The sequence below is a fragment of the Aricia agestis genome, chromosome 5 (assembly GCF_905147365.1).
Source record: "Aricia agestis chromosome 5, ilAriAges1.1, whole genome shotgun sequence".
NCBI lineage: Eukaryota > Metazoa > Arthropoda > Insecta > Lepidoptera > Lycaenidae > Aricia > Aricia agestis.
In genome coordinates, this window is record NC_056410.1 from 4794822 (window position 1) to 4820672 (window position 25851).

The following is a 25851-nucleotide window of genomic DNA, read 5'->3' on the forward strand; positions in this document are numbered from 1 at the left end:
TAATCATAATGTTTTAAGGGCAAATATGGCATACAATATTTTTTACAATAATTAGTACATATCACAAAAAGTACTTGTGTACCTTTATTTATACCATTTTCACAAAGTGAAAGTGTGTACATTTAAATCCTTTAAGTATTTATTAATAATAATGAATTTTCCTAAATTCACAAATAATTTAGGAGTCAAAATGAAAATGTGAGTAAAATTACTATCTACATATTGGACATTGCTATGAGGAACACGCTCATAAAAAATATTTTAGATACAATCTGCTTAAAGGTTTTAATATCACTATTATTAGCATTTAATACACTTTATACCGCAGGAACTATGTTACTGTAGGTATACAATTTATGGTCAAACAGTCTTGTCAATTTACACATTCCTAAAACTATCTATTCGCGAACTTCTGCTCACAACTTTCGATCTGACTCAACACTTTTCCTATCCTGTCGTGTAATATTTTAGCGTTCTTCTCCGGCAACGGCGGTAGAATGTCTCTTATCACAGCGTTATTTTTACTATGAAACATTTCACTAATTTTGCTACCGACGGAGGAGCTGTGCAATTGCTTCAGAGCATCCACTGTTCTTTTTCTAAAAACGCACAAATTGTCCAACATTAAACTATGATACACATTATATTTTTTCAATAGTCTATAACCGTGCAGGAGCCCCGACTCGTTATCAAGGAACACCAACAGTCCACTGTCCATTTTCCGAGCTAAATTGTGCGCCGGTCCATCCATGATATTAATATTCCACTGGTAATTGAATAAATTATTTACGATTCTATCTAAATTTGCTGTTAGATAGTCGAAAATAATCAAGTCCGACCATTGCGCGAGCTCTACAAACGAATCGATCGTCTTCTTGTTTAATTTTACATCGATATGATCGAATTTTTCGGTATTTTCGCTCTTCGTTTTCATTCCCTTATTCTTTAATTTATTTATTAATATCTGTTTATTATCTTGGATCGTGTCGTTTTCTTTAAGAGACATATTCATCACGTCTATTTTATTCAGATGTCTATTAGAGGGTTTAAAAATATCTGGAATCGTCGCTGATTCAAGGCTCGGTATGTACTGCGTTAGCACAACGGCTCGGTTAGAATTCCACTGTGCGGTCGCAATATCGTTCGCCACGCTGTTCCATAGCTTATCTTTTAGATCTACGACTTTGACAACCGATGGTGCTAAGTTCGTTAAATTCAAAAGCCTCGCAAGATAGAAGCTGAATATTTCTCCTTGTATTTGGTCGGTGTTTTGTCTGTATCGCACGCAAGCCTGGACGCCATCTTTGAATGTTACTAAGCGGTTTTGCATTCTCCCACAGCCCGCTTCCATTTTGACGACCTCGCTTTGGTCGATATATTTTTCCCAAACTTCTGCGCTATTTTCACCGTAGCCTTGGGGCATCGAGTTTTCGACCTCGGGCCCCCAGAAAATATTTTCGTAGAGGATTGTTCGATCATTAGGAACGTGAACCGTTAAATTGATATTAGATATACTGTGTCTGTGATTCGTTTCCTTGTTGTCTCTTAATATTTCCTTCATATGATCCGTCAGGCCTTTAGGGTAAACGTCCATTTTCTGCTTATGAATGTCTTTATCGCCCGTAAATGATACTGGTATAAATCTACCTAAATCTTTATCAGAAACGTCGATATCATTTATTTTGAGATCACTATCCATTTTTATTGAATTAAGAGTCCTAGTATGACCGTCTCTCGTGGAATTTAAATTAATGACTCTTCGGGATTTAAAACTTTGCGCTATCACATGCGACTGCGTCGATCGCACTATGGCTACTCCTATCACTAAACCAAGTATAAAACTAGCTAAAACACTAAGAAGGCAGTAGTTGTAGAAACTGCAATCCTTTTTTGTGGGATTCCTTCTCATTAAGTCTCGTCTGTATCCAAAACCACTGTATATTATAAAATTTCTTCTCATATTGTACATTTTCTGATCAATTGCAATATTTATTTTTCTGTCCAGTTTTACGGATAATTTCTCATTGATATTTTTAAATGTTGGTAACGTGTATTGGATATGTTTAGTCGCGCTCTTTTCCTGTGGATTTTCTGCTGCCATTTTGATGTTGTCTCGACTATCTTGTTATGTCGATGTGCTCATCTTCGTTCGCTTCGGATCTGTAACAAAATAAACTATTATTACAATACTGTAAAAATGTATGTGTAAAAACATAACTTGAATTATATTAAAGCTGCATAAAATATTGTAGTAACACAAAGTTACAAATTACTGAGAACTTTAACAATATTGTTTACAAAATGTGGGTGGGTTTGGAAAGTGGTAACAGCTATAGTGAAGATAATAATATATATTTTTTTTATATTAAATAAGGGGGCAAACGAGCAAACGGGTCACCTGATGGTAAGCAACTACCGTCGCCCATGGACACTCGCAACATCAGAAGAGCTGCAGGTGCGTTGCCGGCCTTTTAAGAGGGTATACGCTCTTTTCTTGAAGGTTTGCAGGTCGTATCGGTCCGGAAATACTGCTGGTGACAGTTAATTCCAGAGTTTTACAGTGCGCGGCAGAAAGTTACGGGAAAAACGCACTGTGGAAGACTGCCACTCATCAAGGTGATGAGGATAAATCTCGGAATCGGCTCCAACGATTTTCATGAAATTTAATATATAGGGGGTTTCGGGGGCGATAAACGATCTAGCTAGGAATCATTTTCAGAAAATGTCTTTTTATTCGTGTTTTATCGATAATCGATAAACTGAAAAATATGACTCTTCCTGACATCTATTGGCGAATAATAATACTATTTTGTTAGCAACTAATTGTTTTAACGACCAGCAGATGGCGTTATTAAGTAACACGAAGTCAATGAGTGTTTGCTATACCGAGCAAAGCTCGGTCATCCAGGTACTTATATTTTTAAGGCACATTATTTAAGTACAAAAATGTTTTATATAAATAAATTAATCTGCTTGTTTTGTTACAATGAAGGAAGATATACGTTATGTACGCGCTTGAAAAATTCACTTACTCTGAGTAAGTAATAGGCATTCCGCATTATCTTATCCTGATAACATAAAGAACAATGTAGATATTTCCACGTGCAATTGAAAACAAACAGAAAATACAAACAAGTGAGCAATAGCGATAAAACGTTTTTAAACCACTCGAATTTCCGGCCTCGAAGAAATGTTAGAAATATAATTTTGAAATTATATCTGAAACTTAACGTGTCACGTTCACGCCCGGTCCCTGCTATTATTCATGTGAGCAATAAAATCATGAAACCAATCGATTCTTATGAAATTTCAATTAACAATAAATTCGTTCAAATTGTATTTATAGGGTGACCACTTTAACGAGTGTTTACAGGACAAGTTTATAGATTGCTTTGCATGCGATTCGCTCGTTGCTTTGTTTTATTTGTTGTTTGACAATAAAGATATGTTAAAAGCGAAACTGGATTTTATTGGTCGCCGGCCTATCTGGCGCACTAAACTCGACCGCGCCACAAACTTCGAACTCGATAACGTTTTGTATAAAACCTCAATAATATTTTACTCTCGCTAATAAAATGTAGTGACATTAGGTTTAGGTATTGTCTAATCTACGAATGTCTAGATTATACTGGCATAGTTGTTCAACAGACACAGGAAATTCGAAGAAAACCTAATAAGTACCAGATAAAATAAAATTAATAAAAGTATGAAGTACAGAATGTTTTATGATAATAATATTAGCATAGCCGGGGCTTCCTCCTGGCGGTAGCCGGCGGCGATGCGAATTTCATCTGTTAATGTAGAGATGAATCACGGAGTAAGGGGATACTGCGGCCGCGACCGCGCCACGTACTTCGGCGTAAATCTAATTTTAATTGCGCAATAAAATATTCATGACAGCTCGGTATTAAAATGGATACATCCTAGGTATTGAATTTTTATGCAGTCATATCTTAAGTCTAGAATGTCAAGGAGAGCGCCGAGGGCGAGTCCACTTCGACTAATATTAAATTCCGTATAAATAATTGAGCATACTAACGCGAGCCCGCAGCTACTCCGTCGTGAGTTAATCAATTTAATTTACTATACGAATAAAGGAGTTCAAAACGGCGAACTTAAAAAAAGCGCCGGAGGCGTCGAAAGTTGTTAATTTCTGAAAATTCCTTTGCTTAACATTTTATGGTTTTATTCGGAGGTTCACTCGCAATATTGCTAATACGATTCGTGTGAACACGCGTCGATAAGTGTTTATACATCAATATTTAATTACACGGCAATACATTTCGATTATCCAGTGGCTAGAATCGTTTAGTCGTTAATATCGATTAATCGCGTTGTGATTACGAGTCGGGGCGATGTCACTCCAAGTACGGCCGGTGTCACTCCCGCTACAGATTACTCTAGCCGCTCTATCTGACGCGCACTTGCCCGTCACAACATACTAATGACTCATTAATTTCGATAACCTTTTAACTACTTTACGGATTATATTATTTTCTATCCCCTTTGAGTATTCTTTTATTTTTTACTTTTGACAAATACTGTATACAAAAATATTTTGTGAGTTTTAAGAGTTTGTAAACTCTACTCCTGAGTCCTGAACCTAACAATTTCTTTTTCAGCTTAAAACTGTGGCGTTTTATGTTCTGGTACACAAAATGACATACTTTCACTTAAAAAAATACTAACATCGTCTTTCTTGTTAACTGTACAATGTACATATCAATCAGTGGACATCGTCGTACATTACTACACCGCGCCACGTCGAGTCCCGCGTCTAGAAGTTATTAAGTTCTTATATTTGATTAAGTTTGTACCACCTGGGCGGTGAGACTCGTTTACGAATGATTTATTATTTTCTTAAACGACATAAAATATCTTTATAACTGTACATTTTACTAGTTTTGTGTTTTTAACGGCCGTAATATTTATGTACATAGTTGACGATAATGTTTATACCTCAACAGATTTACTTGAAAAATTATAACTCTGTTGCTAGAAGACTTTAAGTGGGTATTTTTTGTTGTTTCATGTTTGTAGTAAAATAAAATGTAATTTTAAAATCCATCTTATAGAGTTTATAGTAATTTATATTGATCATCCTTTCAAAACTTATTTAGCAAGGAAATTAATGTAAAATTAAAATTATTTTCATTAAGAAAACATATTTTGTCGGTAATCCTGGGACATTGTATTTACAAAAAATTTTTTTTTATCTAAGCGGGAGTCCAAAAAAAGCTGTCCCTTAATTATCATAAGCCAAACAAGGGCCCGTTAGATACAAATAAAAAATTAACATAAATTAAATTAAAACGCCAATTAAAATTAAAACAGGAAGCATTAATATCCCGATGGGTACCCCAATACCCCAATGGGTAATATTTACCCCACATACATCCCGCTCCCTGACACGTGGGTCAATAAACAAGTGAGACCCACCGGCCGCGACACGTCGTGTTATACAAAATTCTTACACGGATAAAAAAACGAAACAAGTTTGGAGCGAGTGGGCGCACTTGTGGTACCCCGATACTGTGTATTGATTTATTCTAATTGATTAATTGGAAAATGTTTCTTGATTTTCAATAAGCCTTTATTGTAAAAAAAAATATGTGGTTCATAAAACATTTGGTAAGTTTAGGTAGGTTAAATATATTATGTATCTTTAATAACAATTATTTTTAATTTACACGTGATTTTATTACTCAAAGGCCTAGTAGAGGTATGTTAGCAATATAACCGTCTCCTAGGAATACAAGAAGTGCGTTGGTGGTCCTTTAACCCAACTAACTTAATATTTTACAGTCGAGGTATATCCCAGTAGGTAATAATTTTTATAGGTCTATACCAGAATCTGATGGCAATAATTTTTGACAGCAGATTTTCAAAAAATATCCTTAATCATTGGATAAAGATTTATATTTGCATGTTTAATACACAGAATCAACCGCTAAAAGAAAAAAGGTTTTATTCCAATTACCCCGGTCGGTATTGCTAGAGTCAATTTATTTTCCCACTTTTTGCCATTAGATTCTGGTAGACCTCATAAACTAAGTATGCTTAACATCTTGAGTCTTTATTTCGGGGTTATTTCTCAAGAAAAGATAATATTATGTGGATGTGATGTACCATGTAAGTCATAAGAACATAATGTTTTTATTCATGTCTCATACGTTAGAAATAATAAAAAAACATTTTATCGCTGTAAAGTATGTAAAGAGTGTTAGATCTTTTTACTAGTAAGGAGGAAATATTATAAAAAGCCATGACGAAACTTTTACAATGCGACTCAGAACCAACAACCTGACATAACTAATTAAGTCGAACAATTATAAGCCAGTGATTATCACGGGTGACTCATCACTTCGACAAAACACATAACACTTCAAAAGGAAAGTCGGTGAAGCCTCTTGACACCGTAACTGTAAACTCTACCTGCCTTAAATGTTGCGTACTTAGTGTTAGTAAGTAGATACAGTAATAAGTAATACAGTACAAATACAGAGATAATATACTCGTAATAAAACCATAATCGTGTATTAACACTTGGCGTCAAATGAAAAGGAAATAGTACTTTGAATGATAGTTTTGTAACATAGGCGTACATGTTTATTCCATTCCTTGAAATAAGAAAGAACTCGAATTTTATAACAACGGGAGGCTACATCTACTTTAATTCATAAATGTTATACTTCAAGACATGTAAGAGGGATGCTATTAAAATATATTATAGTAAGTGTTAACACATGTCTAAAAAAAGCAGTTTAAATATCATGTGCGCACTTAAATATAAGTAAACTTTTTAATGAAACTTTGTCGCCTGCACATTGCACAACCTTCCTTTGTAATTACTAATTACAAATAATATATAAGGGAGTGAAGATTGTCCCTACAATTCCTATTCTAGGTCTCTCCGGAAACGCTAACGGTGTCTAGACTCCAGGCCGGTACACATTAAACCCAAGTGTATATTATCGTGTTAAAAGTCTAATTTACAAACCTGTTCGAGTATTTTTATAGCGCTAGGTAATGTGTATAACATAGGAAAATTAATAATTGCCACCCGTAAAGATAATTTGTGGAAGCGAGACTAATTTATAAAATAAGAAATAGTGTCTGTAACATGCTTGTTTTTGTATTAACATCGTATTATGTTACGTGGTTTTATTCTGTTAAAGTTTGCACGTAATCGGACTAAAAAATGTGTCAAATAACTTAAGTTTTGACGAAACCCTTTCTGACAAACTCTTCATAAAATTAAAGTTAAGTAATATTTAAATGTCGCAAAATGCGGAAGTTAGTCCTTAAGGACTTAGTTGATAAAATTATAAGCGTCAGTAAATTCCTAAAAGATAGGACACTAAAGAAGGGAGTGGCTAGTGAAAACGGGCATTAGAGCCTCAACGTTTTAGTACACAGTCGTTAGCTTCAATTGACTATTATAATTTAATTTCCACGCTATCGTTGTACGGGACTTAACTTTCTATATTTGTACCATTAACTAGAGGCAACCTACATGTTTTTATAGGGAATCTTTTGTAATACTTCTACGGAATGCCCATATGAGAACCATCAGGTTTTTACACTATTAAAATGCCTAAGCATTAAGACCCCTGTCGTTTTATGGTCGGCTACGAACGAGGAAGCGTATTTATACTTTTTACTCTGACTGTGTTGTATTCTACACAAATGTAATTAATATAAACCATTACACAAATATTATGATATTATAAGCTAAGAGTTGTTAAAAATTTTACTGTTGTAACTCTGCTTTTTTGAATACAATGAAAGCTTTCCATCTCTCCTTATATTGGACTATTTTTGATGCTATAGAATTCTTAATAAAATAATTTGTATGTAAGTTAAACAGAGTTTGCATTAAAAGTATTTCTTATTATAGTTTCTATACTAAATCTATTTAATACAAAATGATGATATGTATATTTTATGTTATTTTTACAAGAACCATGGTGTAATTACGTTTTATGTAGAAAAACATCAATTTATAGGAGTAACAATGCATAGTAAAGCATTTTACTATAAAGTATCATATATCGAGAACAATAATTAACAAATTCAATGTTATGATTTTAAATCGAAAGTAAAAAAGATAGACGACATAGAAAGATAGAGCTACATCAAACTTTATCAAGAGATCTCGGTAACGATAAATAAAAGTCGTTACTTATACGTTACATCGAAGATAAACTTGAGATATTAAAATTTCGAAGTCATAAACGTCACAACCAACAACGGACACACCGCGTATCAAATATCAAATGAAACAATAAAAAGTCCCGTCCGGGGGAGTAATATTATTTATCTAGCAACACTGCGTCACAAAAAACTCTATCCGGCAATATCGAGGCAATAATTTTATTAAATTGACGCGCATTCAAAGGGGTCCACACAACTCTTTACCGGCTATTGTCTGCGTCCACCCACTCTATCTATCGCCGTGAATATATCACTTAGATCGAGGGTTGCCATTTTTTTACAACCTCGAGGAAGGTAAATGTCACGGGTCACGCTCGAAGAGATTCACTAGTCCAGCATTATACCGTAATTGATGTGAGATAATCTCTATAAAGTTTTTCACAGTAAATCATACTAGCGCAATAAAACTCACTTTACTTTTTGCACGACTATAAATTTTACTTATGTGCGCGGCAGGCAGGCAGGTTAAAAAATATTATATGTTTGCGGCTAAACATCGCGAATTATATTATGAATAGGAGAACTCTTTGTTACTCGAGAATTCAATTTTAGAAAATTGACACAAACATTAATTTAAAAAAAAAAACGTTGTTAGATTTTACATGAAACTCTAAAAGGTATACAACAGTCTTTATTCAACAAATCTAACACGTTTTGACAACCCTACGGCCAAAAGTTATTTCCTAGTTGAATATTATTTATTGGCAGCACGTTAAAAACATAGTCAATACATCAGACCATTACTGTTTATATTTCACAGTCCAACTACATTACTTTCTACTCATATATGAACAATATTGAATGAGACAAATAAATATTTATTTATAAAGTTTAAGATATTTATTTAAATTTTAGAAGATTACGATTAGGTTTTTTTTAGTTAGTTAGAGTCTAACAGGTGTTAAAAGTATTATAGAACTCATAAATAGATAATTTAGTTCTAATGCAAAATCTGTGCTATAAATAATTCCGATTGATCTAAAACAAAATGATTTGTTTAAATATTCTAAATTAAAGTTACGTTACTCGAAATCCATAAGCTATAACCATGGCTAGTTAAGATTAGCGCCGGGCCGCGACCAAACTACCAATTACTGATACTACTTTGATCGTTTCAATACCAGTTATCAATATAAATATAATATTAATATCAAATAATCGGTGCCTGCAGGCGTGCGGCAAAACAAACACGAGAAAATCAGGTTTTTTGTTCGTCTAAATGTTACGCTGGTGAGCTCATAGCGTACTTCAATGAACTGGCGATTTTTGGGTTCGCACCCCGCTGCGCTCCTCGACGTTTCGCTGAAAAAATGCAGACTCTACCAAATTTGAACAATAGTTTCTCGTACAAAATGGTCCACAAGTCAAGTTTGATTCTTATCATCAAGAGTTTTATTCCAAACGTTACTTTTAAACTCACCTTCGAACCGCTATAATAGACAGAAACATAGCATTTAAATAAAACCTTATGAAGGTTTGAACGATGTTTTTCATAGAGATCCATTAACTACGTCATGTAACAAATACATCAAGTGAAACGTCCATTATATTATTAGTAAGATATATCTGTGTACACGGCTAAAGTGTTCAACCCTATTAACTAACATTTATTCAACAGTTTCGCGTTTCAACTTGTCTCACCGACACAACTTAACTTCACTTAGAGGTCTGCGGAACACATATAAGTTATGATTATGTTTCGAGAGCTAGACAGGCTAGGTGTTAGTGTTAGGTACAAAATGACAATGGACGAAACGCGATCGCCTGTCCACCGCAGGATCAGATTTCGTCCGGACACACCGCTCCTCGTTAACTGACGGTTAACATTGAACAATCATTGTTAATAGTTAAAGTAGTTCTGTATATTAATTACCGGCCGCACTCAGAGATATTTAATGATTTATTTATTTATTTATTTATTCACCAACAGAATCACATTTAACAAAATATAAAATGTTAAATGTGATTCTGTTGGTGAATTCAGCACAGTTTTTTATGGATGAAATGTGTTCCAATGAAAGGTGAAATACAACGTGCTTTGCGACAATGGGATGAAATGAAATGAAATATTGTGAATGAAATGAGTATTATTAATTAACAATATTATGTTTAAAATATGATGATGATTGAATATCAATTTAATGAAGACTTTGACAAAATATAATAAATGGGGCATGTGTTAAAATCTTAATTTAATTACAGCTAAGTAAGCTTCAATTGTTTTAAAACTTAAACATAGCTTTATTGTTTACTTAATCTCATAATTGTCGTATTTAAAAGGTGTGTTTTTATTGCACATTTTTGAATAAAAATACAAATAATAATAGTTAATTTATAATGAAATAAAAATAAAATAATATGAAAAATATACAAACTTAAAATATAAAACTATAAAAAGAAAAACTTCCCCAGTTCGATCTCCATCTGGCAGAGTGCCTAGCAAGCTGACAGCATTACCACGTTGGATGGCAATTGCTATCCGCTGTGCCACGTAGCTCCCGGCTCTGGGGTTTCGGTGACTTCAATAAGCTTCTTAGATATTTATCTAAAAAGCTTATGTGCTCCCGGACCCCACGCACCTAGGGTTTCTATATGAGATCGGTACCTATCGGTTCAAATTTGAGATCTCCGCTGAGGTTCTCATATTTGCGCCGCTTTAGGTTCTCTGCTTGGTTGGCGGCTGCGCCCACACAGCTCGAAATGCCCTGAACATGGGACGAGGCCAGAGTCTCGACACAAGTAGCGTCCCACACGACATGACGACATGGGAAGCACCAAGATGCAAGGCAATGGCTAGGCGGCAAAAAAGTCATGAATGTGTTTTTTACCAACTCCAAAAAAACCTAAGATCTATTATAGTATAGTCTATACATTATACAAACTTTGACAAAGTAGCAAATAGTATAAATCTGACGGATGGTTAAACTTGGTTTAAGATAATGTGGTGGTGTCCTGCAATTTTATGGTTTCACGCGGTAAGGGCTCTTAGGATGTCATTCTCCTTGCTAATACATTCGCCGGACGTGGACGTGCACACAATTTTCGACTTTATCCCATTGTCACAGAAGTGAAATGGCATCGCATCGTATCCACTAAACCTTTTACGTCATTTGTCCTGATACTTTTACTTTTTGCTAATCGGTTGTTTAAGGTTGGCTATTGTTTAAAGAATGTGAATATTACTAGTAAGTGTATCCTAAACACCATTTTCTTTTACAACTAGGGATGATAATAATATTAAAAATACGAAATATTGTTATTAATGTATGATTTTAACTGACTTCAAAAAACTACAAGCGTGTGTAATCCTTAAAGGAAATTTCTGTATAGACAGCACATTTTGCATGGCCTTTCATAGTTTTAACTGTACATTTCATAATGATATTTTAGTAAGAAATTAATTCAGCGACTATTATAATAGTTACGTACTTATGTTTTCCATTTGCTGTGCACGAGTCGATTATTACATTAAAAAAATATTATATATTATATATCCACAGCCGAACGTATAACCTCCTCGTTTTTGGAAGTCGGTTAAAAATGTCTAAATAGTTGTCACTTGACTAAATTATGGTAATGTTGTGTTTTTAAAGTATTTCAAGGATATTTTTCATACGAGTCGAAACCCCGCAGAGCTTAGATCCTTCAAACTAAAAATAATATTCAAATGAGTAAAAAATTACCAAATTTAATTAATTTATCAATAAATAATATGCGTTTATTGTAACCAGTGACAATGATTAAGCTTTAGAAAATAGCAATTTATTTTTGAAAAAATAATGAGTTTTGAATCTACATACAAATACATACTAAACTTTGCCAAAAAAAGGATTTACACATGACTATTGACTTTTTTTACTTATATTTATAGGCTAATGGTGAACCTACGTGGTCGGTTTAAGTCAAATAAATTTTTTAAGTTGTAAGTTGTAACGTAGGTCCGCAAACTATATATTATTATCAATTTTTCTGACAGTACTTAAAACTCAAAATATTCCTTCATCCTTGCGAATTTTGAATCATTACGGTATACTCTGTAATTCTGTATACTATAGTATAAATATACATTAAAGCAAAAAGTATACAACTGTCGGCGACACGTTTAATTTATTAATGAAATGCCGTCTACCGTCGCTTGCGGATTAGCCCAAACAGATGACCTCCACGACGGACGATCGAGCTTATCACTGTAATTAGTGTACTACATTATAAATCTCCTCCTAATGTATCCGATGTTAATTAATAAAACGTACTCAATTACCAAAATGGACGCACATTTGTTTTACCGTTGATCTTGGCTTTGAGGAGCTAGATTCTACCTGCGACCGCGACTGCGTTGTGCAGAATTGGACATTTTTCTAGGATAAAAACGATCCTCTATGCTAAAAATAAGTGGCTAAAAGTATCTGTACAGTAAATAACAAAATTGATTCAGTGGTTTTAGTATAAAAAGAAAACACAGACAGAGAAACAATGCCAAAGCGTTCTATGGCATTTATAATATTGGCGTGGATGCTAAAGTGTCTTTTTATACATCTCGATCCTTAAAAGTTTCTGATATGATAATAAAGACTCAATGCTGACGACCAATCAGCATTGAGTCTTCATTTTCATCAAAATTATCAGAACTAAAAGATTTTATCCTAAACAGATTTCCTAACTGCAAAGTAAATATTGATGGCCATACTGGTATTATTCATAGTGAATTTTTTGGTGGTCTCAATAATACTGATGTTGAAACAAAAGCAGCATGATCACCGATCACATGATCATGATGCGTGATGTCCGGTGGGAGCGGTGGGAGTGGCCACCACTTTGCAGTAACCACTTAACCGTGACATACCTCGGGCAGCGCGAGCAACATTTTTAGTGTTGCTATCGTTAATTTTTATCAACAGAACTTGCCTCAAAAAATATTTACAAGAAAAAATACACTGATAACTTTTTCGATAACTCACTAAGGGTCCGTAAGCATATTAAGTATTGCCAGTACAAAAAAAGGACCAGAACACAGGTATGTATGTGAGCATGAATGATATGGGCCTGACGTTCGCTTGGAGCGTTAGCAAAAACCATTAATTTAAATAATGCAAATTTTTATTACAATAAAACATTGATAAAATTTAGTTGAGCAACATTTTTCCAGCAATGTCTGCTAGACCACATTCGATGAAACTTTTTCATACCGTTCCTTCCATTTAATTTATTTATACATCCCATGTCCTACGTAGTTGCAGTTTTATTATAATTTATAGAGATAAGCTACAATGGTATGCACTTACGGTAAAACACAAAGCGACGATTGTATCATCCGAGTTCTGCAATTATAATTCTCTTCCTTAACTTACATTAATCGTTAACCCTAATCTCTAACTGCAGTGTATAAAATCATAAGTCATAACGCGTTTAAGCACACATTAGAGGTGTATAATGTATATATAATATTATATCAATACCGGCAATTGTCGTAAAGGACAATAACTCATTTTCGCCAAAATATCCTTTACGACAATGTACTTGTGCCGAAAATAAGCGTATGCTATTATACGTCTTGTCTTTGTCTTGCACCGAAATTATTGTTGGGAATCGACGTGGTGAGTGTTCAAGGCAATAGAGTAGGATTGATGAGTAGCGATTTACAAAATTGGCATCACGACGCCTCCACGCCCGCTGCGGGTTCCCACTACATATTTTTAGATTCTCGGATTATATCAACAAATAACTCGCACGACAATATATTATCGGCTATTTGTCTTTCATTAATAAGATAATATTTTACGTGGCCTTTGAGTTAGAAACTGGCCAAACGTGTATCGGACCCGAACCTCAGAAGTCATTTATTATTTTCCTAATTTGCTGAACATAAATTGTTTATGTTCAATGAGCTCCATTTGCATTGCGTTTTTGTCGTTTTTTGTGGTGTTTGTTTTGTTGTTTTGCGCACCGTACGGCACTATCTCGGTAAGAATTTTTGGAATACCGTCGTCGGTCGGGCGGCGATGTTATCGGCGAGCGCGGGTTCGATCCCGGACCGGTCGTAGTCCGTAGATGACTCTATTGAATAGTTTAACTTATTTTAAATAGAACTGGGACAAATACTCCCCGGAATATGTAACCTACGTTTTACTTGTATTCCCGATCTGAAAATTTTAAAATTACACTTTGTACTGTGTTTTATATCTCTAAATAGTATAAAACAAAGTCGCTTTCCGCTGTCTGTATGTATGTGTGTATGTATGCTTAGATCTTTAAAACTACTCAACGGATTTTGATGCAGTTTTTTTTAATAGATTGAGTGTTTCAATAGGAAGGTTTATATGTATAACATATGCATAATATGGTAGAGAAACACTGATAATTTTAGAAGTTTCTAATGTTATGTCGTAAATAAATTCATTTTTTTGCGTTTATATTGCAAACGCTGGCTAAACCCTACGAGATAGATCAAAATAATGTACTACAGTATTGTACACCTTAATAAGGTAAACAAAAAAGTCCGCGATGGTATATGTCTATTTCTTAGGGATAACTCACAATAGCCATTTTTGTTCTTTACTTTTTACGAAAAATAATGGCTTATTTACGAAGCGATTTTAACAATTTACAACATTAACCCTTATCCAAATAAACATGTTTGGAAGCTAAGAAATTAAATGTAGATTATAATTGTCTTTTACACTATACAATTTCGATCAATACTTTAGAAGTTTTCAAACGTATAAACTTACGCGGAATCAAAAAATATGTCGCGCGGCGGCGGCCGAGGGACATAGCGGTTACGGCGGAACCGGCCGGGGGCTCTCATAAGCTTCGGGCTTATGTTATTGTAGTAGATAGTGTATTTCGTCATTGTGTGGTTGTGCAGACGGTAACGCAGAGGAGCAACCACAGCGCTTTCTTTCAGATATTCATTGTTTCTGGTTCTTTGGTTTCTGAATTGTCGATAAAAATATATTTGACTTGGTTAGAAAAACGGACTTTTGTTTTTGCTTTGCGATTGGGTTATTTGTTGCTTTGTGGGTATTACTATACGATCATGCCTGGAAGACGTCGTCGTTCGAACATAGGTCGTAGTACAGTGAATGCCAAAAGAGCACGTTGAGCAAGAGATGAAGAATCGTCAACGGAACGTGAGACTCGCCTCAGCCAGAATAGTGATAGAAATCGGATACAGAGAGAAAGAGAATCGTCTGTAGAGCGTGAGGCTCGCCTCAGTCGGAAAAATGATAGAATTCGGATACAGAGAGAAAGAGAATCGTCTGTAGAGCGTGAGGCTCGCCTCAGTCGGAAAAATGATAGAATTCGAATACAGAGAGAAAGAGAATCGTCTGTAGAGCGTGAGGCTCGCCTCAGCCAGAATAGTGATAGAAATCGAATACAGAGAGAAAGAGAATCGTCTGTAGAGCGTGAGGCTCGCCTCAGCCAGAATAGTGATAGAAATCGAATACAGAGAGAAAGAGAATCATCTGTAGAGCATGAGGCTCGCCTCAGCCAGGATAGGGATAGGCATCGAATACAGAGAGCAAGAAAATCATCCGCACAGACACATAGCAACACCGAACAAAACGAACAACCAAACAGCCACAGACCCGAGAGAGTAACTAATTCATGGGTAAATAAAGAAAATTCTGCCAATTTTTGCGAAACTTTTATCGTTTACGCAGCACAATAGGAAAAATCACCCGATTTTGAAACATTCTTCATTGGTGCTCCGCTTCTATTGGTCTTAGCGTGATAATATATTATAGGGTACATCCTACTAATATTATAAAGGCGAAAGTTTGTTTGGATGTATGGATGTGTGGATGTATGGATGTTTGTTACTCTTTCACGCAAAAACTACTGAACGGATTTTAATGAAACTTTACAATAATATAGCTTATACATCAGAATAACACATAGGCTACAATTTTAACCGACTTTCAAAATGGGGGAGGTGTTATGTTCGTTTTCTTATATTCAACGATTACTCCGCCGTATGTTACCCGATTTTTATATCCACAAAAGTGGTGATCTGATGAAGGATCGAGGGAACTCCTCAAAACTTATAGGGAAACGTGTGGTGACTTCGGTTTCGTGAGAAGTATTCTAAGCATATGCTACCAACAAGTAAAAGTTTGCACCGAGATATACCTGGTATACCGTGGTTCGGAAGGTGCTGAGAGAACTCCTGATTCTTTATAGATACAAGTTTGGGAGTTTCGGCGTTGTTTTAAGAACAGGAACCATATGCTACTATGCAAATTACATTCATCATCATCATCATCATCATCACTACCATATTATACCATTTCATAGTCTTTTAGATCGAGACTCGAGTTTGTCAAGCGATAATTTTAAAAAAATCTTTATTTTATTTCTAAAAATAGTTTGACTACAGGCTATATTATATAATATATTATCACGCTAAGACTAATACGACTAAAAAAACTCAGGAAAATGCGGGAAAAACGGGGAAAATATTTTTTATGGGAAAATGTACGGTTTCTGTAAAATTCCTAATTTACGCGGGCGAAGCCGCGCGGGACATCTAGTATTTTATAGTTAAAAATTGATTACTGTATTGGTGACTGGCAAGACTATAAGGAATGATAATTCCTATTGTATTAACATTATTAGTTCATGAAGGAGTTACCCCTATCATTTTTAAATATACATGTGTATTGACTATTTAAAGAATATTAAATAAATGTAGAGATAATATGTTTCTCAGGCCTTGTGAGGATGTGTGACAAAATTACGTAATTTTATTTATGCGGTATCGTAATATCTTCAATCTAAATTTTATTTCTTCAATAAAAATTAATTAAGCGACTAAAATTTTAAAATAACCCCAAAACACATTTTAAAATATAATTATTAATTTGAATTCTAAGATCCCAAGGTAATAAAAATAAATTAATCTCCTTATGGAATAAAAAGTAATGAATTGTTTCGTAAGAGTTATGTTAACATAAAAAATACGCAAAACAAGCGGAGACCTCCATACAGAGTGTTTTAAAATATGTTAAAAATGTGAATAAATTTTATATATCAAAATATTGAACAATTTCGTTTATAGTGACTATAAAATGTTTTATTGCTTATAAATTAGTGTATAATAACTTTATGAAACAAGATATGTGAGGCTGTAAGAGCAGCAAGTGGCGTTGTATCCATTTTATTGACTTTTCTATTGTTCTTTGTACGCAATTTTTATTGACTTACGACAATAAATATTATAATACATACACAACATATAGAGTTAAGGATAAGTACCTTATATTATGATACTATTTACTCATTTCCAGTAAATAATATAGGTAGTAGGTATTAGGTATATAAACAAGTTTATGTTACCGTGCTGTAGATGGTGTGACAGATATTACGTAAATGTATTTAAGAATTCCATTATCGAACTATTCCAAGCTTGTAAGTATACATTTAGATTAAAATTGGCATATGACGATAAGACTATTTATAAAACTTGTCAAGCGCTTTAATTGAGAATGGTTTATAAAATACATAAAGATTCTAAGCGGATATTCATTAAAATGTGGTAGAGTTAAAATATGTATGGCCTCGTGTACATTTTGGGGAAATGGAATAAGTACGTGTCAAAGCTCTTATAACTTTTGTATGACTATTAAAATAACTGTTGGACGCGGTAAAAGCTAGTTTTGTCTCATTCCCGTGGTCAACTTTACTTTTACCGTGGTCAACTTAATGGCCAAAATATTTGTAATACTGGGGTCTATGATGATATAAAACAATCAATGAAACCTTCCCGTCTTTACTGTAATATTATTTAAAGACGTTCTTCAAGAACTTAGTCTTTAGCCATACTTTCCCGCCCAAAGCACCTCGAACAGCCCACAAGGAGTTAGCATGTACCTGTTCATTTTTTCAAGTCAGACACGTTTTTCACGGGCTCTCAGTGGAAGCCTGAAACGGTTACAATTAAAAACGATCCCCACGGATTCTTAACCGGCAAAACGTCTAATTGTGTATGGTCCTTCGCGGAATACATACCGGAGTGGGCACAAAGAGATTCCATAGTCATTAGCCGGCCTAGCTTTTTGCGCCCAAATATTGATCATCCCGAATTGGAATCTGATCTCAGAATCTAAACTTTGAATAGACTCGAAAGACCCAAATTGACACTTTTCGTTCATCATCATTATTCAGTACAATGACACGGCATAACATATTTTGTAATCTACTGATTAATTATTATTTTCCCCTCATTCATTCTTACACTTATTTAGTGATAAAATCTAAATCCTATTTAAACGGGTTAGTCATATTTTAATATAATATTTTCTTGTTACTTTGTGTTGCAAAAAATCACATATAGCAAAGCTTGCTTCTTTTATATATATAATACATATTGTAGCAGACAGCGTTATTGAACTGTCTGCTACCAAATAAGAGCATTATATAGTTTTTTAGACGTGGCTGAGCCATGCACGGCACGGCACGAATGGGCCGGCTCGACCGAAGAGATACCACGTTGTCACAGAAAACCGGCGTGAAACAGCGCTTGCGCTGTGTTTCGCCGAGTGAGTGACTTTACCGGAGGCCCAATCCCCTACCCTACTCCCTTCCCTATTCCCTTCCCTTTCCATCCCTACCCTCCCCTATTACCCTATTCCCTCTTAAAAGGCCGGCAACGCACCTGCAGCTCTTCTGATGCTGCGAGTGTCCGTGGGCGACGGAAGTTGCTTTCCATCAGGTGACCTGTTTGCTCGTTTCCCCCTTATTTCATAAAATAATAATCATAATAATACATTCTTAATTTTCTTAAACAACTTTTCTTCAATTTCTTGTACAAGTAGTACTAGTAAAATGTCAGTTCTCAAGATTAATTAAGGTAATATCAAACGGTAAATCAGTTGGTTTCCTCTAAGCTGTTAAAACTGCTATAAAATTAACGTGAGCCTCGCTACATGTAGATGATATCATTTTCAGTCGTAGATAAGAATGTTCACTCAACATTCACTCTAATAACTAGGTTTGAATATTATGTAAGTCGCTATCAAATTAAACTCAAACTCAAAATTTTTTATGCAGAATATATATTTTTTAATATTCTCTGAAATTATCTGAAATATAGAATAGTGTTGTTAAAAATATGATATCAATTGTACTGTAACTTCTTGGTGGAAATTCATATTTTACCTACAGCAATAATTATTCACTTTTTTTTCACTTATTCCACTTTATCATTTACATAATAAAGTGAAATAAATTTTGCAAGAAAAGAGTATAATTATTATTGCTGTAGTAATCATTGTTAAAACCAACTTGTTTTTGACCAATGTTCTGTTTTCATTAAAATATTATGATCGTGTTTCTAAATACATACTAACATTATATACGCGATAATGTGCAAAACTTTAATATCTTTGGCTTAAAAATACATTTAATCCCAGGAAAGAATAAAGAATACTTTTAGAGACGAACAAATTTACGCTTCTCGAGACTCGAATTAGTGTTTAAATCTATGAATACTTAAAGTTGTTAAGTATGTTGTTGTTAAATTTTAAAAGATTAAAAAAATAAAAGAGAATCTTCAATCTGTTAATATAAAATGAGACTATAATTTACTACCCGGGTAAACATAGAGCTAATAAAATCTATGAAATAGAGGAACCCTGGAATTATTTCCGCGTTCGTAGACAGTGGGCCCGTCATAATGGCAATAAATAGTGGTGATTAACACGGCGCGCACTTCATATTTTTTGCCGTACATAAAAATTTCATGTTCCCCGACTTTACGACGGCTTGTTAAAGTTGCCGTACTTTATAGCCTGAGTCTGGAGCGCGGGTATTCATAAGAATATTACGTTTTTTGTAAACGACTGCGTAGTTTTGAGAATGATTTTAATTGTCTGTGTGACTCGTTTTTCTAGGTTTTGTAACTGTGTAGAGATTTCTAGATTTTTGAAGTCGCATTTTTAAACTGGATTTTGGAAGCATGGAATATTTAAAACAAGCATTTTTCTGTGGCTTTGTATGCTTGAAGTAGTATTGTTGACATTATGCGAAACTTTGATGGCCTGTTCAATTTTAGGAATGCAGCTTTAAAATTCCCTAGTTGCTTTCTGGTTATAAAAGAAACAGATGTGCTATAAATTTCTAGATTTAAGATTTTGATATGTACGTTGGTCGAACAAAGAATCAACATGTACCTTTTGTATAATTATGATGTTGCAGAAAATAAACTTACTTTTAGCCGCATCTTTCCTACTTGAAAAGTTATAACTCAACCTGTGTAGAATAACAATAATAATCATTGATGTAAAATATAAGGACTGCAAGTGTTACAAACTACGGAACCCTAAAAATGATGCAGCTGAGGAATTGACCTCGGTCATGGAAACAGAGCATTTAGTTATGGAGTCATTGCCCAATATGAGAGGAGTAACAACGAGCCCACGAGCGGCGTGACCCCGAACAAAGCGCGCGCGGCCGGACCTCACGAAATCTATCACTTTATTGTACCCAATCCCCGACCTTTTTGTATGTCATTGATTCTCACGGAGTTTACGCTTCGTTTTTATGACGGGAAACAAGCAGACAGAACGATGGTAAGTGAAAGGTACTCCCGAAATCAATAAGCCTTGTCTACCCTCACACTAAGTGCGACACACTTGACCATATACTTATTTAAGCAGACCCATCCGTGCGGAAGCATGATTCTCCCACGTTTAAATAGTGATAGTGTGGGAGTGGCCGTACCACCACTGCCGATTCGTCGCTCGCGTATTCGCCAATCACATAGACGATTATATCTGTACTTTCGGAAAATACGCTTCGATTTAGAGATATCAACAACGAGATCTTGCCCGCCACTTCTTGTGTGCAGGAATTCGTTTATCGTGTGAAAACGATATTATGTTTTGGGCAAATCTATCCTCTACCTTCCCAGGGACGATTCCGCCTAAGTCACTTTAAGCGTAAAGTGGTAACAGGCAGACAACTTTTTAAATATTTTTTTTGTTTTTTTTATTTTATTTATAATACATAATATTAGTATAGAAAATAGATTATGAACAAAAACTGGAGGAGATACGCTGGAAACATATTTGGATTGTTCTGTCAAAGGTATCGATTCAATAGGGTAAATTCAGACCGAAACGCGACGCGTAGATGCATTTCTAAATTTGTACTAAATGAACAGAATTCAATTGCGTGGGACCTCTTGCAAATCTGTCAAATCCATACAAATTGAGAAATGCATCTACGCGTCGCGTTACGGTCTGAATTGACCTTGCATAACGCCACCAAACACCGTCCCACATCTGCCCAAGAATCAATTTCTATGTTACTTAATTACAACATGGGGCTTAACTAATAGAGCGTGAAAGAACCTGGTTAATGATAATGTAAACTAACTCGCTGCTAATTGCAGTAACTGGCTACTAGATAACTGGTCCACGAGTTAGAGGCTGTGACATATCAGAGCAGTGTTTAGATTTTAATACACCACCAGTGATTTTTTTATTACAATAATTAGGGTCGTCTATGGGCCTTCCGCCCATATCCTTTGCTTGTCGCTTTTTGTGCAATTTTTTCGCGTACCAAGTTTACATTTTCTATTAATCTACCAAAGAATGTTAAAGAGTCAGGACCAACGTTATTTGGTCAGGCTATACCAGCCCGATTAGTAGATTTGTCATAACCCAATTTGACATAACCCAACCAACTGATGCAGATTTGCCACTAAATCGATTTCTCTGATAGTACAATGAAAAATTATTTAGATCTACCAGAATCTGATGGCAAATTTTGATGGCAGATTTCCCAAAAATATCTTTGATCATTAGATAAATTTTTATACTTGCATGTTTCACACACAGAATACGCCGTTATAAGGAAAAAAAGGATCAAAATGTTTTATTCCAACTACACCGGTATTGCTAGAGTCAATTTATTTTCTCACTTTTTGCCATTATATTCTGGTTGATCTATAGTAACAGAGGATGTAGTCAAATTCGTACGTAACTAATATACTTAATATGTAATTCTAATAAATTTTTATTTTTGACAGCAGCTTAGGTTTTTTTTCACGCTCAGTTCAAAAGACATCAACGCTCCCGTCTCGTTGATGTCTTTTGAATGTAAAATTTTTCTGAATCATATTATGTGTTTCACAAGTTTTGTATGTTTTATTTTTGTATAACTTAATATTTTTCTGCATGTCACTTACAAAGCGTTAATTTTGTCGCCATCGTCGAGCGTTAGAAAGTTTGAAGAACAGTTATTATTCGCTCTGCACTATAAAAACATGTTTCGCAATAAAAATTGACAAGTTTATGAGCAAATTTTGAGGATTGTCTGTTGGTCGAATGTTAATAATTTGTCTAAGCTTCGACATGTTGTGAGAAACGGCTTCACCGTTTGTTATATCTGTCTCGTGTTTTATTTCGCAATCTGACAAACGAAATCGATGACTTCAAATAAATACTAGACCCGCGACCGGTTTCGAACAATGGCTACTAATAAATATTATTACTAAAGTACGTCTTACTCCATACAGATAGTTTTGGCGTACTCAGGCTTTGTAACAACTGTGATAAACTTTCTTTTTATAGAAAATCAACTTACTGTCCCCGATCTATTTTGATCTATACATTATTTCGGATATACCTAATTCTTATACCTGCAGGATAAACACACAAAATTTTATCAAAATCATGCCAGTTGTTGTGGTTTAATTTGGCAACAAACACCGCGATATAAAAATCGTGATAAAGTGTAGTTATTAAGTGTATATAATTTATATGTATGTTAGTCATTAAGGTATATATACATATATTAAGAGTAAGGACCTATGTAGCCTGATATAAATAAATAAATTTTTATATACTTATCACATTTCTGTATGCTAAATGGAGATACATATATAATATATTATAATAAATATAATAAAAATAATATTTTCATGATCACATTATTTTGACACGTTGATATTAAACAAATTTAGCATAAAAAATTCATCGAAAAATTCTTGTGGTTAACTTTCTTCTTTCTTTTGACATTTTTATGAATCGAAACGAAATATGACAAGTCAAAAGCAGTTAATTTTATTTATGTTTCCACTTTTGTGCAGCTCGAAACTATATTTATCTAACTGTCAGGTCACATAAATTCTGCATGCCTTGCGCATATGCAAATAATCCGGGCCGAATCTAACTTAAATCAAAAATCCGCCTACTCAACTAGCCATTCTAAGATTAGACTGAAATCTAGGTCATGCCACATTCCAGCTTACGTTACGTATAACCCTAGGTAGCTGTACTTCAAAATAACAATGTATTGAACAATATCGGGTTCAAATACGAATCATAATCGTTAATATTTATAGCTCTTTAGCTTAACGACTCCGTTTAGCTACCGGGTAAATTGTTCTGTCTTTATTAAAAGTTTTGTACGCACAACTATAGTTTACATTTTGGGGTAAAACATGATGAAATACCAAAATGTGGTACGTAAATTTTTTAACATTAAAACTATTCACATGCTCCAGATACCTTCTTGTAACAGACGGATACTATCCCCATCAATAGTGTCATAAAAAACCACTAAGCTACCTCGTAAATTTTTTTATGTATCGTGTTATGGGCGATGACTATCAAACATCTATCTGCAAGGCGTATTGATATCAAATCAACACTTCCCAAAGACAATAAAAATAATTTACGAGTGTATAATAAAGTTAATCTCGAATAAACACCTTTTATAGTGATTTAAATTAAAGTAATGTTTCTATTTGGACAAATTAAAAAGCTTTTAGCGTTATTCGAATTCTTTCTTGTTATACTTGAAAATAGATTTCCAATAATGCCTCTACATGCGGACACGAATAAAATATATTAAGTAGTAAATTATAAGCTTCATTAACTTTTACAAGAAACGCGGAAGAGAGGCTTTTGAAACAGGTAATAAACAATTATGAAATACTACCATTTTCACTCGTAAACTAAAACTATTAACGAATTAGAATTGCAGATGGTTCTATACATCCGAGCATTGCACTAGTTTTTGTGACACAGATGACTCGAAAACGATATTAATCGAATTTTATCTCGGATCTTCCGTTTAAATGTAGACCACCTTATAAATACTTCGACGAACTAGAAAGAATATCGTTGACCATATTCTTGAACTCCCATAATAACAGCTCTTTATAGATTTATTTGGATTTGTGACAGCTTTTAGCTCTATATTTTATTGTGTTGATTTATATTAACTTGCTCCAAAGTGACTATTCGTTTTATATATTTTCTGGATCAGTTTTCTTGTTATTTATAAAGACTAGTCACTAGATGACGACCGGAACTCCGTTGCGCCAAAATTCGTTTGTAGCGCGAGAACCGGACATTTTTCCGGGATAAAAAGTATCCTATGTACCTATAACCTACTATAAGTTTCAGCGGTTTGGGCGTGAAGATGTAACAGACAGATAGACGCACTTTTGCATTTATAATAATTGCATGGATATTAAATAAATATAACATAATTTCATTGAAAAATGTCTTGCTCGCGTATAGCGAACAATATCGCGGGGAACGGCTAGTATGATATAATGTAATATTTTGTAAGTTGATACCAATCGAATCCGCGCTCCCCGAGGCAGTTCCACGGCCGCCCGATTATATCTGATGTACGAATAGATGGATAAAAACTACACTGAAAATAAGTATTATAACCTTGAACAATCAGATTTGATATTATAAAAGCCATGGTCTCATCATCATGGTCTTTAGTATCTATATATATAAAACTCAGAGGTGACTGACTGATTGACATAGTGATCTATCAACGCACAGCCCAAACCACTGGACGGATCGGGCTGAAATTTGGCATGCAGGTAGATGTTATGACGTAGGCATCCGCTAAGAAAGGATTTTGATAAATTCCAACCCCAAGGGGTTAAAATAGGGGATGAAAGTTTGTATATAATAATACTTCTTAACGCGAGCGAAGCCGCGGGCAAAAGCTCGTTAATATTATAAATGCGATACTAATATTATAAGTATTAAACTGCTGAACTGATATGGATGAAATTTAATATGAAAATACCTGGACACAAAGCACGCAATATAGTTTTATTACGGTAAATATATATTTTTAATTTTTGAAAACATGATAAAGGTTCAATTTTTTAGAGTTCACAGATTAAAATAAAGTTATAGTTTTGATTGTATGAGGATTAGGTATAACAACTATTATTCTAATACATTTAATAGTTTAAAAGAAATGTAAAAGGAGTTACTTATCATAATTTAAAAGCATGATACAAATATAATTTAGTAGCTAACAATAACCCAAGATAAAGGCTTCTAGATGCACGACCATAATATTTCACGACTTAAGAGAGTTCCTAGCCGTAAATAAAACGGATAATAAATAAGCAATCATAATCAATAATCAAATATGTAATAAATTTATGAATTACTGACCATAACTCAGAGATCGGCGACTCGAAATCCCAGATTATGCACACAAATATTATCTTCCACACAAAACACAAGAAACTAAACTTCTTAACTGTCCGGTGATGTATCCGAATATATTAACCTACAAAGTTTTATGGACGATCTTTTTTCACATAAATTTGAATATGTTATCCGCCGACGCGACTAC

The 25851-nt window shown here is 34.3% G+C and overlaps 1 protein-coding gene across 3 annotated transcripts; it reads right to left on the reverse strand.

Moving 5' to 3' along the window:
- Positions 1-221: 221 nt before the first annotated feature.
- LOC121727279 (extracellular serine/threonine protein kinase four-jointed) lies at positions 222-25851 on the reverse strand. Of its 3 annotated transcripts, none has more exons than XM_042115008.1 (2): positions 25668-25851; positions 222-2160 (listed from the first exon to the last, which is right to left on the reverse strand). In XM_042115008.1, exon 2 carries the CDS (start codon positions 2099-2101, stop codon positions 395-397), a length of 1707 nt encoding a protein of 568 aa, XP_041970942.1. In that variant the 5' UTR covers positions 2102-2160; positions 25668-25851; the 3' UTR covers positions 222-394. The 3 variants fall into 3 exon arrangements, with proteins under 3 accessions (XP_041970942.1, XP_041970945.1, XP_041970943.1); XM_042115011.1 differs by lacking the exon at positions 25668-25851 and adding an exon at positions 3169-3247; XM_042115009.1 differs by lacking the exon at positions 25668-25851 and adding an exon at positions 3033-3148.

Excerpts from the sequence above, each read along its gene's own strand:
- LOC121727279 (XM_042115008.1), bottom strand. The coding sequence starts at position 2,101 with ATGGCAGCAGAAAATCCACAGGAAAAGAGCGCGACTAAACATATCCAA.